This window comes from Podarcis melisellensis, assembly GCF_964234715.1.
Source record: "Podarcis melisellensis genome assembly, chromosome: 9".
Classification (NCBI taxonomy): domain Eukaryota; kingdom Metazoa; phylum Chordata; class Lepidosauria; order Squamata; family Lacertidae; genus Podarcis; species Podarcis melisellensis.
In genome coordinates, this window is record NC_138541.1 from 25,310,341 (window position 1) to 25,325,737 (window position 15,397).

The window sequence follows — 15,397 nt, forward strand, 5'->3', positions numbered from 1 at the left end:
CTTATTAACATAGCTAATGCCTACTGTCCCTCAGTCCAATCCTTGTTCTGCTACTACTGAAAAGACTTGTGGCTTTGCTATCTATCACATATTGGCCCCACTGCCCTTGTCACATTATGTCGGTATATTTAGCTCACAGACACCACCCCTTGCGTTCCTGATATTCTTAAGCATACAATGACCCATTGTGGAAACCTGTGATCACATTAACACCATACTGTATATTTAAAACACGCTTGCAGCACTTTTAACAGTCATGGTTCCCCTTCCCAAAATAATTGTAAGGACTAGTTTGTCAAGGGTGCTGGAAATTGTAGCTCTGTGGGAGATCTAACTACAGAATTGACACTTTTACATATGCCACATAATACCCGTTCAGTATTTGTAAGAAACTGATCCTTGTGGCAGACCCTAACTTTGGAAATCCCTACCTGCTGACATCAGACAAGCACCTTTATTTCCCCCCGCACCCGCTAAAAACATTTTTGTTTACACAAGCCTACCCAGATTTGTAGAATGTTGATGAGTGTCTTTAGTTTATTGATGATTTTAAAATTCTGAATGTTTTAAGTATTTGTTTTTAACTCTTTTTACCTACAATTTTATTGTCCTAGCCTTTTTGTAAACTGCTTTGAGATGGTTGTTTTTTGCGATCAAGCAGTGTATAAACTTTATTAAATAAATGCTCTGCACCCTTAAACTACAGTTCCCAGGATTCTTGGGGGAAGCCATGACTACTAAAGCGACAGAAGAGTGCTTTAAATGCATGGTGTACATGTTTCTTCATTTTTAACGCTGTAACCAGTTTTTTCCCTGAGGGCTGAACTTGATTTTCAATTTGGCTGCAATCCTTCATTGCTTGGCAACATAAATCCCATTTTAAGCAGCCTAACTTTGGATGACTGCAGCCTGAATCTTTAATAATGCTATTAATTGCATTTTATCCTAGCCTTAAGTAGCTACGGGTAATGTAGGCAGTTCTCTGCTGAACCATCTCTTATCCTTGCAACACCCTGTGATGAGTTAGACTGAGAGATTGTGATTATATTGTGTTTATTTAGTAAACTTATTAGTTGCTTGTTACACAGAAGGCCTCCAAAAGACTTGTAACATACTTTAAGGATAAGTTTAAAAAATATTTTACAAGCACAATCACACAGAAATACGTTCAGATCATAAGCAATACACAAAACCCCCTGCTCCACTCACAACAGCAGCATAAAGCTCTAGCAGCATGCTAATTACAATCACTGTCCATCAAAAGCCTGGAAAAGATGTATTTCTTAGTCAAGGTCAGGAAAGGCACCAAGTAGACCTCATTAATAAGGGGAATCAAACCTGATTAGACCAGGTCTACCCCAGTGTTCCTCTTGGTTAAATGCAAATCTGAAGTCACCTCCTCTGCCCCAATCCTAATCTCACAATGTAACAGCTACTAGCACAAGAGAACACAGCACGGTGTCCAAATGGAATCAAAATAGTTGCACAACAGTATTAATGCTAGCATGCATGCGTTTATGTACTTTCACAACTTGCAGCAATTTCAAATCAACAGCTGTTCAGAAACAGAGCAGGAAGCATGTACAGGTCAGGCTATGAAATACAAAAGAGGCATTTAGATATTGCATACCTTATTATGTTCTCCAAGTTCCTTTTGCTTTTGGGCAGGCTTGCAGTGTCATATTTAAACAAAACATTGCCCAGTTTAATAAGGAAAGCAATTGGCTCCAGTTTTATATTGTTGGGTGATAGTTAGCCATCCATCCAAGATGACAGTGGTATTACAAGGTCAGAATTTTCTTTTTGCCTTCAGGTAGTCCTTAGAGCAGAGGTGGCTCACCTGTGGCCTGTGGCAGCTTTTGGACTAAAACTCCCATTATCCCATGATCATTGGGCATGCTGGCTGGAACTGACAGCTGGAATTGTTGGGAGTCCTGCAATATCTAGAAGGCTACAGGTCAGCCACTGCTGAAAAGTATTGAAAGCCTGCATTATTACCACCAAGTCCTCTGGCTGTACCTGTTTTAAGCCAGAGGTGGGAAACTGGATCCCAATGGTGGGCCAGATCCTTACCTTCCCCACCCCCAGGAGCCAATTTTGAGGATGCCGTGTCAATCACAATGACAGCAGGTAACCTGTTTTCCTTTGCCCATGCAGTTTGAAGTCAAACCATGCAGGCAAAGGCATTGTGTTTTGCACATGTCATTGACCAGCTAATTAGGCTCACAGTCTGGTGGCTCCTCACCAGTATTTTAAGCAATGATGCCAAAATATCTGTAAAGTGGCAGCTTACAAAGAACAATGCTAGCCTATTCATAGTGTAGGCATATATTGGACATATGTGAAGGATACCATTCAACTGCAATAGTACATAGGGCAAAAAACCAACAACATTGAATTTGTAACATTGAAACTAGTAAGTCCATTTCTCATGGAGGGTGTTTCCTATTTCTTCCGTCTCATCTATCTCAACTGGAGATTCAGCACATGAAAAGCCACATTCAGGTATAGGTTCCCGCCAAGACAAGTTTTTTGGCTGCAACATGGGTGTTTTTGATAATTCAAAGCGGATGTCAAAATACTTATCTGACTGTCCTTCTTCTTTTTCCAATAGCATTTGGTACTCTCCAAAGCAAACCATGCATGTATCTTGCAACTCAACCTTATTCAGGTAAGCCAGTTCAGCGAGATCCACAAACAGCTTTGTCTTCTTGCTCAAATTCTTAATCTCAAAACCCATCTTTGAGCTGTTGAAGTGTCTGAAACACTGCAGAGCAAACTGAATACGTGAGGCCCGTCCATCTACAAAGTTAAAGCGGCAGACCTGACCATCTCTTCCAAACTTCACTAGGTCATCTACTTTCACGTGATGTGGCTTGCAAAAGTGGAAGGCTTGGAATACGTTCTTTTCCATTTGACTTGGATGATAGACTTTGATATGGAGACAGGTCACAGTCTCTTCTGTATCTTCAGTTTCAAAGCTGGCCATGGCAGTACTAGTTCTCAGAAAAACCCTGGAAGAAAACATCAACCACAACTTCACACTATTTAAAAAAAACAAACAACCAGAAAGAAAAAAAATGTAAAAACAAACTACAGTCAGAAAAATGTGTCGGCTCCTCTCCCAGGGCAACAGGCATATGAGCCAGCCACCTTCCCTCTCATGGATCTGCCTGGCACCATCTTACCTGCAGATGCTCCCCCCATCCAATTTTCCTTCACAATTCTAGAACTGAGCATCTACTGACCGGCAATCGAACCCAGGCCGTGGCAGTGAGAGCGCTAATCCTAACCACTAGACCACCAGGGATAGTTCTGTTACCTCCAGTATCCAGTCAGTATACTTCAAAATGCCAGTTTCTAGGATACAATGACAGGAAAGGACTTTTGCTTGTGATGGCACATTCAGGACAGATAAAATAAAAAAACCTCAGACAGCATGTAGCTAAACTATGGCATTTACTACTACAAAATGTGACCATAGCCACCTACTTGGACTGCTTTCAAAGGGGATTAGAAAAATTCATGGAGGATGAAGCTGCCAATGGCTATCAAAGATAATTATGGAATCACAGAATTGAAGAGTTGGAAGGGCCCCTGAGGATTATTTAGTCAAATCCCCTGCAATTCTGGAAAATGCAGCTGTCCCATACGGGGATCATATCTGCAACCTTGGCATTATCAGCACCATGCTCTAACCAACTGGGCTATCCAGGCCTTGTTAAGGATGTGTTCCTTGACCAGAAATCAAACCTGGGCCCTGGCAGTGAGAGCACCAAATCCTAACCACTAGACCACCAGGTATAGCTCTGTTACCTTCAATATCTGAGTACAGTAGTATATTTCTGAATATCATTTTCTAGCATACAACAACAGGAGTTGTTACATTCGTGTCCTGCTTGTGAGCTTCCCATAGGCATCTAGTTGACCACTGTAGGAACAGAATGCTGTAATAGATGGGTTTGGGGCCTTATGCTGTCGCACTCTACTTAGGCTCCTAGAAACCCTAGTAAAGCTAGCTTCAAAAGGAGCGACAATTCAAAATTTGGGTTGGTGACAGAAATCCCTACTGAATTCAACTTACTCCCAACTTAAAACCACACTGGACTGTAGCTGTTCACTTTACCCAAACATCTAGCTACATCCTTGATAGCACCCACATTGTTCATGGTTCTCTCTGGCTTCTCACCAGAACGCACTCCAGAAATAACAGTTGTTTCTATACACTCCATACTTAGACAAAGCCCACAAGTCTGCTCCTCCACCTGAAGAGCTCTTAACAGCCTCCCCCCCATAGCTACACCCCTTCTAAGCTCATACAAAAGCAAACTTTTTGACCACAGTAGTTTCAACATCAGCTTTTCTCTTACCCTGCTAAACTTTGCTACATTACCCAACCTGATGAAGAGTTCTTGTGGACTCAAAGGCTTGCTGTATTTTTGTGACGTTTTGTTTTGGCCTGAAAAGCCAGCTTTTTAAATCAAACATATATACACATACCCCTGCCCTTTGCAAAACTTCGTTGTGCTATTCCAGCCTGATGAATGACCTCAAATGACCTGACCTCAAAGTCCTGCTTATTATTTTGCAGCAAGCTGCTTGGTCATAATCAAGGTGGTATTGGAACTGTTCCAAATAAAAAGGCCACTTTAAACCTTACCCCAAAAAATATGCTAATACAGTACAACCTCCCTCTTCCTCAGCTTACCCTCCGAGAAAGGGGTGCTTGTTGATCTGACAAGTCGAACCAAATATACTAGAAAATGACGCCCCAGGAGGAATGTGGCTGTTTCCCCCCTCCTATTATCTCCCTGCTTTGGTCGAGGTCTGGCTTGCAGAGTGCGCCATCCTCGCCGAAAGCAGTTGCACCAACCAGCCCGATCGCTTGTGTAATTGAACGGGAGGCCCGTCCCACAAGGCCTTGCCGATTAGTAAACCAAGCGCCGGGCAGGAATCACACTTTCAGTTTCAGTTTCACTTGCGCTTCCGGCTGGGCACGAAAGCGCAAAGCAAGCGAGAGGTCCGAGCCCAGGCAGCGGGCGCCACATCTTGGCGCAAACCGAGCGTTGGAATTTCCCCGGCCCCTTTGCCTAGAAAACGCCAGTAGCCAGAGAGCAAGGTGAGCCACCGTTGTCCCCCGTATTGTTATTCTAATTAAAAGCATAACCTCGCCTTACGCCCTTCCACATCCGATTGCTTCCCAACCCCCCTTTTCTTGCTTTTTTGCTGCAGTTGAAAACAAGCTCAGATTAAAATCTTACGATTCCTGCCCCTTCTCTCTCTCTCTCTCTCTCTCTCTCTCTCTCTCTCTCTCTCTCTCTCACACACACACACACACACACACTGATACGTTTACCTGCGCCAAGCAATTTCAGAAGGCAGCAAGATTGGGCGAGCTTGGAGTAGAGGAGCCAAGAAAAGGGAGTCCCCATGTGATCAGATTGCTTTCACATCTCCTTTGGAGAACATGCCCCTTCCTCCCGTCCTTCCGGCCCCGAAAGAGGGGAGGGGGCGCGAGGGAAGGGAGATGACGAGCGCCAGCTGAGTTGCTATCTGGACGCAGCAGCTCTGCTCTGCCAGGGGATTTCCTCCTTTCCCTGCGAGGAGGGGGTAGAGAGCGGGACGTTTGACGCTCGAGTCAAAAATGTGTGTGTGCAGGGATGATTAGAAACAGTGTTGGCTGCCATCTGGTGTGCAGGCTCCTCTCTTGAAGTCAGTGACAGTTGGTAACGTTAAAGATAACTGCCAAGAGCAGTGGTGGTTCCCAGACTTTTCCAGGCTGCTACACCCCCACACTGGCTCCATGAACTCATCCCCGGTGCCCCCTCTAAAATGCATTATTCAGAATATCCTCCACAGATAGATAAGAGTATTTAAGAAGTGGGGATTCCAGCAAACGTTTTTGCCTGTTAAAAGGTGAGGAGCCGCAGGTCAGGTCCTTGCAAACAAAGCCCCCACTAATGTTGGCATAGCTCCAGCATACAAGTTTTCGAGTGCGTTTTTAAAACCCATTTCTTTGGAACTGCCTTTTCTTAAACAAACAAGGTCTGCATTACATCTATGTTAGGACATTTGACACTTAGAAAAGCTTCACCCATCATAGGGTAACATGGGAGAAAAATAGGCACAGCTTTCCTTACCTGCCTTGCTTTAGCAGAAGTAACAAGAGTCTACAGTTTCTTGAAGGAATTGCTAGTCTAGGGATGGGAATACTCTGGCCTCCTGATGTTGTTGGGCTCTCAGTTCCCCTCAGTCTCAGCTAACACGGTCTGGGATGACGGCAGTTGTAGTCCAGCAACATATGGAGGGCCGTAGTTTCCTCATTGCCATGCTAGTCAATCATTATTTTGAATAGCCAGTGAAGCTCACCTTTGTCACATGCAGGAGGGAAGATGTTACAGAGGAGCAGTGGGTGTTGGGAGCATACATGGAGCAGTTCTATCACCTGACATCATGCTGAAAGACTTTTCTGTATTTCTCACAGGTGGTTTTTTTAAATTATTCCTCCAATAAAGTAGTGTAGCGACTTTCCCTGCTGTAAAATGACATCGATTGTTACCACTAGCAAACTGGTGACCGTTTTGGGGATCCCTGATGCACTTGTTTATGACTACTGTGGTTCACTCTTGCATTCACAAAATCATTCCAATTAAACACATTTTGGAGATTTATCGTTCAGTGGAAAATAGCTGCTCAACTTCCACATCTCTATCTCTCATTGGGGACACCAGAGTTTTATTCACCACGCTTGTTAAGGCTGTTACTATTATTGACATTTATTATATATCAAGCACTTCCAATGTGTACTGTTATATGTTCCTTCATCTGCAGGATTTCCTTTCTACATTTCCTTTAAAAAAAAAAAAAATTATTATAGAAGTAGCTTGTAGGCTTTTCTCCAGAACTTTAAATCCATGATTCTGCAAAAGATGCTAAGTAGCCATGAGATAGAGCAGGGGTCAGCAACCTTTTACAGCCGTGGGCTGGTCCCCTGTCCCTCAGACAATGTGGGGGGGCCGGACTATATTTTGAAAAAACCCCGAATGAATTCCTATGCCCCCAAAATAACCCAGAGATGCATTTTAAATAAAAGGACACATTCTACTCATGCGAAAACATGCTGATTCCTGGACCGTCCATGGGCCGGATTGAGAAGGTGATTGGGCCGCATCCGGCCCCCGGGCCTTAGGTTGCCTACCCCTGAGATAGAGCTTCCTACTCCCTCTCCCATAATGCCTTGCACCAGCCATGAGACTATCTATATACAGTGGTACCTCTGGATACGAAGGGGATCCATTCTGGAGCCCCGTTCGCATCCAGAAGCGAACGCAACCTGTTTTTGTGCGGGTCACGATTCGCCGCTTCCACGCATGCACATGATGTCATTTTGACCGTCTGTGCATGCGCGAGAGGCAAAACCCGGAAGTAACGCGTTCCGTTACTTGCGGGTCACCGCGGAGCGCAACCCGAAAACACTCAACCTGAAGCAACTTCAACCTGAGGTATGACTGTATAACTAAGCTGTGTTGCAAAATGTTGCAGAGGCCTCTGGTCATTCCTTTCTTGAGCAATCTTTGTCAGACTTTCTGTGAACTTCCTGCAAACTGAATTTCACATCTTCTTTCACCTTACTTCCTCATTAAAGCATCAGACTTACAAGAAATTAGTGCTTCTTCAGGTAAGGCGGAAACGTACTCTTTCTGAAGGATGTCTTTATTACTTTATTGTTGGTTTCTATAGAGCTAAGAAAGCCGCTGTCAATGTGTATCTTTCAAGGAGACATTGCTTTATTACTCAGAGAACCTTGGGTTTATTACCCAATACACACACAAATAACCTGATGTGTGGGAATTCTTGTACCTCAGTCCTAACAGACTTTCTTGGAATTTAACAACACTGATGATTTGCAGATACATTTGCTTAACAGGAAGCGCCATAATAAATTCATTAAGCACATGTTTGTAGAAAATATCCGTACTTCAACTTCTGGCATCTCCAGGTAGGGCAGAGGAAGACTCCTGTGTGAGTCTTTGCTGTGCAGTGTAGACCAGGAACAGGAAACCTCAGCCCTGAGGGCCACCTGCGGCCCTCCAGTTCTCTCTGCCTGGTCCTCAGGACTCTCCCCAGCCTACGCCCTCTTTCCAGGCCACACCCCTCGTTGGTCCTGTTCCCCCCCCCCTTCTCAAGTGGCTTTGCCTGGCTGTAATTTGCCCTCCCATTTTCTGGGATGGAGAAATGTTGTGGAGCAAGGGAGTTTGGGATGAAACCTATTCAATTATTTTTAAAACTTAAATATCACTTTTCATTTATAAACTTTGCATAAACCTCAAAGCAACTCTCAATATCTACACATAAAACTATTACAATCATTAAGTAACAACAATCAAACATCCATCATATAATTTCCACAGCTACAGCAACCAGAAGAAGAAAAAAGATGTTTGACGTCTTATTATGTTTTATATGTGCTGGAAGCTGCTCAGAGTGGCTGGGAAAACCCGCCAGTTGGTTGGGGTATAAATAATAAAAGTATTGTTGTTGTTTTTTTAGTAGTAGTAGTAGTAGTAGTTGTTATGTTCCAGACACCAAACTGGTATTGCACTTGCTCTGCAAACCGGATTCAGCAGGTGCAAACCATAGTTTACCAGTTTGAACAAAACAGCAAACATTCGTTTGTCTGAAACCAGGATTAGAAGAAAGAAATTGTCACATCACTGGGCTCATCACTGTGTGGTTTACAGGAATCCAGCGCTCCTGAATTTTTTGAACAGATAAGTTCTGTGAAAAAGGAATAGGTGAATGGAAAGGTTAAGGCAATAAATATACTGGAAAGATGTTTTTATCATACAGTGTTTAAAATAAATATTTGGCACAATACAGCCAAAATTAATCACTTTTACAGCAGTTTGATTCTTTGGAATGAAATCAATACGTATAAATGTGTCCTGTTACATTTAATGTGCTTGAAAAACGATTAATTTTGTCTGGAATGTTCCCCACTGATTTCCAGAAAATCCGTTTAAAATCTGCAAATGTTTGAAATGCACATGAAGTTCTGTTCACAAGCAAAATATTGGAAGTGAAAGGAAGAACAAGGTTTGGGAGGAAATGGGGGAATCTAAAGAGTGGAAGCTGATCACATGTTTCAATTTACCAAGTATGGAAACTATAGTTAAATTGAAAGAAGCATATAAAAATGTGATCTGGGAAGTCTTGTTTTCTCTAACGGGCAGATATATATCCACCTCCAAATAATAAAAAGACACTATTTTCTTTTCAAAAATCCATCCTATCACTCTTTAGTTTAGACAAACTCTCCATAGGTCTTCAAGAAAGTCTATTCCGGTGTATTTGCTTCCCAGTCTCTAGATGGCAATGTTGCCTCAGACATACTCACCATCGATGCTTTGTCCATGATGCTTTCTTTGTTTGTTCTTCTGAAGGACTCAGTCCTGCCTTAATAAGAAACTGATCCTGCCAGGATTTCTGCACGTGACTGCTTTTGTACACAAGAGTAATCTCACCAAGCTCGACACAAGTCCTCGCGTGCATCTGTTTTGACAAGATCAGGGTTGAAAGTTCTGGACTGACAACCATGGAGACTAAATCCTCTGTTCACCCAGAGAGCAGGTGCAGAGGCAGCAACGGCAGATGCAACACAAGCTTCCTCTTCTTCATTCTCCAGCAAACCCAACAGTGAGATTGTGGCTGTAATTGTTTTTGAGAATCAGAAAGTACGACAATTGAGGAATTATACCCAGGAGAGAAAAAAAAGTGAAGAATGAGTGACAAGCGAGGTGTTCTCTTGGAAACAATGCAGAATAATGTGAGCTGTGGAAGGAAAGCTTTAGCAAGGGATCAAGGATAATAATCTAAAATCATCACATCAGTGGTTCAAAATCAATGAGAAATAGAAAAGAAATTATATAGGAAGGAGCAAAATTATGATTCCAGGTCAACAGATCTCATGAAACAGAAATATTGAAAAGCATTTTAGTTGCATGTTGTTTTAAAAAGTGATTTACTGCAGCCCAGGTCTCTGCGTTTGAAAGAAGTTCAGTTGGGCTTATAGGAGTGTGCATAGGAGTGCAAGCTTTGTGTGAAAAGTTTAGGCACCTGCTAGAAAGGAGCTCACACCCACTTTACTCTTCCCCAGTAGTTTCAAGTCAGTTCAGCACATCAGCTAAGCAAAAGTCTGTCTTAGTCATTGGTTTCTCTTTAACCATGGTCTATAGCCAAGACCAAACCTTGGTTTGGCTTAGTGTTATCTGTGAATGCGATGCCATGAATCCTGTACCCAAAATGTTATTTCATTTCATTTCTCGGATTAAGTTCAGACTTGCGTCTGCCACTTTTAGCACACTGTTGCCTGGAATAATTGAGAAGTAACCTAGAAGTGTTTGCTTGCTTGCTTGCTTGCTTGCTTCCTAAAAATCTTTATAAATCACTTAATATTTGAAACATCTTCAAGTGGTGGGCTATGTAAACTGTATCATTAAAACAAAAATGCAACATAAAAACAGTAAAACTGTAAATAACAACAGAGTCCATTTTTATGGACCATGGAAAGCCTGGGCAAAAAGATATGTCTATGCAAGACATTTGAAGGCAATGAAGGTTGCTGCTTTACTTATAGCAGTTGGAAGGGAATTCCATAGCAGAATCCAATAGCAGAGAATTATGATTTTGGGATCACCATCCTATGACGTTCTGTAGGGTGCAGCACCACAAGTAGAATTACTCCAGATGATCTAAGACAGTGCTTGATTATTCAGTACGCAGACTAAACACATGCTTTGTACCCCAGCAAAGCAGCAGCACTACAAAAAGAAAGGTTTTTTTAAAAGAATTTGACACTGCATTTTTTTTAAAAAAGCACTGCAGTAATCTTCATGGGGAAAACCAGAAATTTACTAGAGTTCCTTGTGCACACACACTTTCCCCCATTTTTCTGTTCTCTTTTTATTACTTACCCTCACCTAAAGCAGGAGGCATTCTACTAACATAGATTGAAATAATGTGATAACTGCAATATATGCTTTGTTTAAAAGTGTTATGATATGGTTTAGTATTGTTTTACTTTGAATTACATCTGGGGGGCACCATAATATTTTCTGTGCTTTAAGTCCTCTAAAAGTCATAATCTGACCCTGATCTAAGTAATCTTACAGGTCTATACATGGTTTTTCATTATCTGGATGAATGCTATGCAGTCACTTCAGTGATTTCCCACTTCCATAATCCTTCCTCTCCAGAACTTCATAGGAACATAAGGAGCTGCCTTATATCAAGTTAAACCATTGGTCCATGTAGCTCAGTATTGTAGTTATTAACTGGTTGTGGCCAGCGGCTCTCCAGGGTTTTTGACAGGGGTCTTCCTCAGCCCTGTGTGGAGATGCCAGAGATTAAAGCTGGAATCTTCTTTGCATAAATGCTCTGCTCCATCACAGACTTACAACTATTCAGTGCTAGTTTTGCTGGATATTTGCTGCCATATGGCTAGGAAGAAAGCTGTGATGGACACCCCAAGAGGTCCCTCTGCTAGCTCTACTTGTCAACAAATCCCCACAGGCCATCAGTTTTCATAGAATTGTAGAGCTGGAAAGTACCCCAAGGGTGATCTAGTCTGCAATGCAGGAATCTTTTGCCGAACATCTTTTGCTTCAATCCATGGCCCTGAGATTAAGAGTCTCTACCAACTGAGCTTCCCCAGTTTTGTAGCTGGCTGTTCTATGAAATCAGTATAACCGTCATTGGGAATTGTATCTTGGTGAGAGTTGCAGTTCCTTTTGCAATGAGAGTGAAGGAACAGAAATAAGAGAATCAGGGTGGTCATGAAGACAGAGCAGGGCTTCAGCACAAGAGATTTGCCTTCAGAAGCTCTCAGGAATGAATCCATCAAGCTGTTGTTGCTCCTCAGCATTGGTTCAAGAGCTTTTGCCTACATGCCCTTCACGGATTTCCCAAAAGTGTCTGGTTGGTCATTGCGCAGAAGAAGTGGCTCTGCATTGGGAGTTAGGCCTCCTTTAGCAATAAATAGCAGCTGGGGGGAGAAGGAATTGGGTGGCACTTTGTATGAAAGCCCTTGCCGCCCAAAAAGACACTGTTTTTTCTTGACCAGTTAGATTCACGTAGTGAGAGAGGCAAAGCCTTCAAAAAGTTCTGCAGAAGGAGCAGCCGAGAAGGAGAACCCAAAGGCTGGAAAGAACTAAAGCAAACATTCTTGAGTTTTCGGGTGAGGGAATATTGCAGGCCCTTTCCAAACGGTTTTTTTGTGCCAAAAATGTTGGCAAGCGCAGCCCTAAAGTAGTGGTGAATGCACAGCAGCGGCACTCCACTCTGCTGTAGAAAAAGGGTTCAGAAAGAGTAAAAGCCAGAGCCAACTGAAAAGTCTAGGGAGAATTCAGGAGGGCTCTTCACTCGAACATCCTTTTCCCAGCAGAGTGCCAGGAGCAATTTAATGGCCACAGCTGCTCATGAGGACTACAAAGGCTAATAACCGTATCATGAGATGAGTCATGATAAACAACACACGGTGGTTGTCACAGTCATGTCCTTCAGCAGCGCTTCTCATCTGGAGAGAGCTCCGGTAGATTGATTCCCTTTATACCCCAATGCAATGGTTTGGCACACACACACATCTAATTACCAATATCACGTTACGTGATTTCATGTTGAGTGCATGTGGGTTTGTTGGTTTGTTTGTAAAGGACTTTATTAAATAGCCAATGTGCTGTTTTAATAGAGGCAGACTGAAATTCAGAATAGGTGTCCCCACATTCCGGATTGCACTGAACCTTCTTACAGGACATTGGCATCAGCATTTTAAAGAGTCAGTCCTTTAGTCCACGTAGCTCACTGAGCAGGTGGGAAAGGGTTAGGTTAGTCCAGGGTTCCCCAAACTTGGGTCTCTAGCTGTTTTTGGACTACAGCTCCCATCATCCCTAGCTAGCAAGGCCAGTGGTCAGGGATGATGGGAATTGTAGTCCAAAAACAGCTGGCGACCCAAGTTTGGGAAACCTTGGGTTAGTCCATCCCTCCTCCACCAGGCCACTTGGCTGAAGGCCCATTTTTAACTAACCTGCTTAGAGCCTGGCATCCTGCATTTCTGTGCTAGTTGTGAAGCACAGGGCTTCATTTCCTCTGCAGTTAGCATGGAAACGCAGGCTACTAATCTTATAGCAGACCCATAGTGAGGAGGAGGGGTTGTTTGGTTGTTTGCAGGCTAGTAACTTTTGTGAACTTATTTACAAGGCTGATTCTGGGAAATCTTTGGAAAGTGTATTTATGTGGATCGAAGTATTCATAAGTCTTGTTTATTATAAGGTGTTTTTTTTAAAAAAACAGAAGTCTTTCTTTATGGACATGAGCAGCTAAAAATGCCACATGATTTAGCACAAATAGGATTTTCACATTGCACAGCTTGAAAAGCTACCATTTTATTTATTTATGTTTGTTTCAACAAAGGCACCATTTATAAGTCTTGGATTCCTTAATATTCACTCAGTTTAATTACACCCTTTTATTTTAATTACACCCACTTTAATCTGTGAAGTATTAGTGTACAAGTGTGTCCACTAAAAAAAGGTTACACTGTGGAATGGAGTGTTGTTCAGGATGCCAGCCAGCCAGTTATTGCCTTTTGGGGGAGCCTCCATTCCATTTTCTCTTCATCTGATTTTCCATTCTGTGATTATTTAACCTCAGTCCTCATTCAGTTTTTTTGTGGGGAGTGGTCCCCTAACCTTTTTGTTTCCCTCCACACTAACTTTTATTATATTTTTGCAAGCCTTTTTGAGTCTTCCAAAGCTATTTTGTCTATATAAGGATTGGTACTCAGTGAATTAAGGTCACTGCTAATATAGAGGATGCTACCCATCAAAAGCTGTATTCTGTATACAGCAGAAGATGACTTTTATTTATGCATGTTATGATTTTTCGACCACTGTGATGTTAAACAATCTATTCCCTTTCATTTATTGCTTTCCAAACAATGTAAATGCTAAATGCAATCCACATTTACTCAAAATTTGTTTGGTACAATTTATGAGTTGGTGGTTAGAAACGATATAGGAAGTGTAGCATCATCTTTGTCTCATGAGTGGTGTGACCTTGCTTGGAGGGGTGGGGTAGTTTCTGTCCTCTTATAAAAACCCTTCCTCATGAAAAAACAGTGGGCTTTCACAACACAGAAGGGGCATTGGTTTATAGGCCTGCGCATGGTCTCACAAGAGAACACTGTTCAATAGGCTTCAAAGCAATTCAGCTATGGCATAGCTGTGGCTGGGCCACATGTAATATAGCCTGTAGCTCTTTAAAGAGGATTAGCTTCAGATCAGGAGGAGTATTCATCGCTGGGTTTCATGTAAAGCAGAATATGCTAATGAAATGGAAATGTCTACAGCAAACATTGCATGATAACATAAACCCTCGAAACTGAGCTTAGCGCCTTGATAGTCCACTCTCAGAGACAAATTTCTTTATCTTCATGTTAATCAGATGGGCAGGGGTGGGTGGGAGGGAGAGCATGATTTTACCACAGTAAACCCTCTGAGGTAATTTATAGTTTCTCCACCACCACCAGCATATTAAGCCAAGCTAAATTCAGTGGTGCTTTGCTTCTCTCCCCCCCCCCATTTTGTATATGGTTTACTTAATGTAACTAACAGGCACCCTAAGATGAATTGATTCACCATGAAAAGCTATTTTTGTTTTTATTTTTACATTCTTGAAAGAATGCTATAATTTTAATCGGCTGGAGAACCTGTGGCCTTCCAGAGGTTGATGGACTTGCGCTCCCATCAGCCCCAACCAGCATGGACAATGGTCAAGGATGATGGGAGTTGTAGTCCAGCAATATCTGGAGGACCACCAGTTTTCCACCCCTGGTGCAACATGACAAAGAAATGGAGAATCAAGGTTTCTTCAGATGAATGGACAGGACTAAAATTATAATGGTATTGATGGTGATCTAATGCTAACAATGGGTGGGATTCAACTATTGTCATTGTTATTATTATTTATATACCATCCTTCATCAAGAGAGCCCAGAATAAAATATAATTATTTACACAACTACATAATTAGACCAAAGCAACAAATCCGGCTAGCAGAAAACTGCAGAAGAGCTTCTCCTAGCATAGCAGGGCTCCCCTCCTCCCCTGAATGCCTAGGGTGCCCCTGTTCTAGATTGGGGGGCATTCTAGAACAGAATGCAGGAGAGGAGAGGATTGGCGGTTTGCTGGCTAGCTGGAATGCTTACGCTGATTGAACCATTCCCATAGCACCATGTTAAAATCCAATAATAATAATGAGCTTAGATCTATTTAAAGCGGTTTTTTTTCCACCACTCTGTTTTTACTGTTCTTAATTACTGTTACCATGATTTCTTCTTAAC

At 42.4% G+C, this 15,397-nt stretch overlaps 2 protein-coding genes across 7 annotated transcripts in view; one reads left to right on the forward strand and one right to left on the reverse strand.

The window, feature by feature from the left end:
• The window catches only part of ALPK1 (alpha kinase 1), a 58,999-nt gene that overhangs the window by 111 nt on the left and 43,491 nt on the right, over positions 1-15,397 (forward strand). For 2 of the 5 annotated variants that reach the window (XR_014171604.1, XM_081924807.1), the window contains exon 2: positions 2,615-2,671. The gene's annotated coding sequence lies outside the window, so the exon portion shown is untranslated. Of the gene's footprint in view, positions 1-2,614; positions 2,672-4,988; positions 5,120-12,121; positions 12,236-12,442; positions 12,590-15,397 lie in introns of those variants that run through there. The other 3 variants (XM_081924805.1, XM_081924806.1, XM_081924804.1) reach the window with 3 other exon arrangements.
• Positions 1,037-6,827, reverse strand: TIFA (TRAF interacting protein with forkhead associated domain). 2 transcript variants are annotated; one of them, XM_081925466.1, is made up of 2 exons: positions 5,357-6,827; positions 1,037-3,014 (listed from the first exon to the last, which is right to left on the reverse strand). In XM_081925466.1, the coding sequence occupies exon 2, from the start codon at positions 2,987-2,989 to the stop codon at positions 2,414-2,416; it is 576 nt and encodes a 191-aa protein (XP_081781592.1). In that variant the 5' UTR covers positions 2,990-3,014; positions 5,357-6,827; the 3' UTR covers positions 1,037-2,413. The 2 variants fall into 2 exon arrangements, with proteins under 2 accessions (XP_081781592.1, XP_081781593.1); XM_081925467.1 differs by lacking the exon at positions 5,357-6,827 and adding an exon at positions 4,709-4,847.